The 1,300-nt window shown below is 44.4% G+C and overlaps 1 protein-coding gene across 1 annotated transcript; it reads left to right on the top strand.

Annotated features, from left to right (window-relative positions):
- Positions 1-89: 89 nt before the first annotated feature.
- On the top strand, positions 90-871 carry Pmar_PMAR018122 (hypothetical protein; the record flags this gene model as incomplete). The annotated part of the gene is made up of 5 exons (XM_002767626.1): positions 90-220; positions 381-454; positions 503-574; positions 624-779; positions 828-871. 5 exons carry the CDS (start codon positions 90-92, stop codon positions 869-871), a joined length of 477 nt encoding a protein of 158 aa, XP_002767672.1.
- Positions 872-1,300: the final 429 nt, after the last annotated feature.

Below are 1,300 nucleotides of genomic sequence, written 5' to 3'. Positions count from 1 at the left end.
AGGTTGAGCTTGGTTCCTCAGATGTTAGTGATGAATACGTGAGTGTTGACGAGGAGCATGAGGTGAGCTTAGTCGTAGTGGTCTAACGAATGTTTTACAGCACATCTGTGCCGCTTCAGACGATTGTTGCGACTCGTATTGTGCCTTTCCTGGTCATTACTATTCGTCATCCTAAAGGATTGATTGACAAGAGTACTGTAAGCAGACGCCCTAGGAGCACGTAAGTGAGGGTGGCCATGTTTCGTCGCATGTCATTGAGTGTGAACTATTGTGTATTGTTCGGTAGTGCGACTATGGAGCAAGCTGAAATCTCACCTGTATAATATCCACGCGATTGTTCACATTCGATCCGATATTCAAGTAAGTAATTTCTCTTTCAGTCGCGTCCCAATCGCTACTAAAGCTGATATTGCGGCGATTCGAGAGAAACAACAGCAGCAACAACCACAAGAAGGTGAATTCAATATCTTTGGTGATGATGAAATATGAGCAGCTCGCTTAGGTACTGAGATTACTTCTAAGAAGAGGACTAGAAGAAACCGTAAGGCTCGTCGTGGAACGCCTAATGCTGATGGTAGGGGATTTCGGTGGTCATCTTTGAGTCAATTTATCAATCTCTTCAGCTGCTGAGGGAACCACTAAGAGCGAAGTGAAGGCAGAAGCCTCGAAGGCTGATGTGAAAAAGGGAGTGTCCAAGGTGGATGCTGAGGTTCCAGTTGATAAAGTAGTCGAGAAGAAAGAGAAAGTGACGAAGACTGCTCCTGTGGTGGTTGAAAAAGGTATGACAGCTTAGTGTTGGAATTAATGGTCAGTTTGTTTTTGTGTAGAAGCATCGGCGTTTGACGGCGCAGTGAAGCCTCGTTCGAAGTAGTGATAGTATTGAAAGAACCGCGGCCGTTGCGGTAGTTTTTCCATAGCAAATACCATTAATGATGGCAGTTGATGTGATTTAGATAGGATAGTGAGGGGCGGCGCCGCGGCTAGGTTGGTTGGAGTACCCATCAGCCCGGTTCGAATCTCTGTAGGGTCTCATATCACCCGCATTTTTCTTACGTCTGTGAAGTCGTATGTTGTTACTCTTATCATAGTGATGAATACTGGTTTATTGACGTTGGCCTGTTGCAAGGTGATCTCGTTCTTGTTGTTTGTATCATCAGCATGGACGTTTTTATTGCATCTACCATAATAGTCGTCAATTTCAGCAAGTCGTCGTTAACTCTGGTTAGACATCCTTTATTCCAAGCACTCGTTTTTCTTTTTGCCCTCGTAAGAGTTTCAAGCTAGAAATTATCATATCGAG

Source organism: Perkinsus marinus (genome assembly GCF_000006405.1).
Source record: "Perkinsus marinus ATCC 50983 genomic scaffold scf_1104296970372, whole genome shotgun sequence".
Lineage (NCBI taxonomy): Eukaryota > Perkinsozoa > Perkinsida > Perkinsidae > Perkinsus > Perkinsus marinus.
The sequence above is the reverse complement of the archived record's forward strand: the minus strand, read 5'-3'. Positions and strand labels throughout refer to the sequence as shown.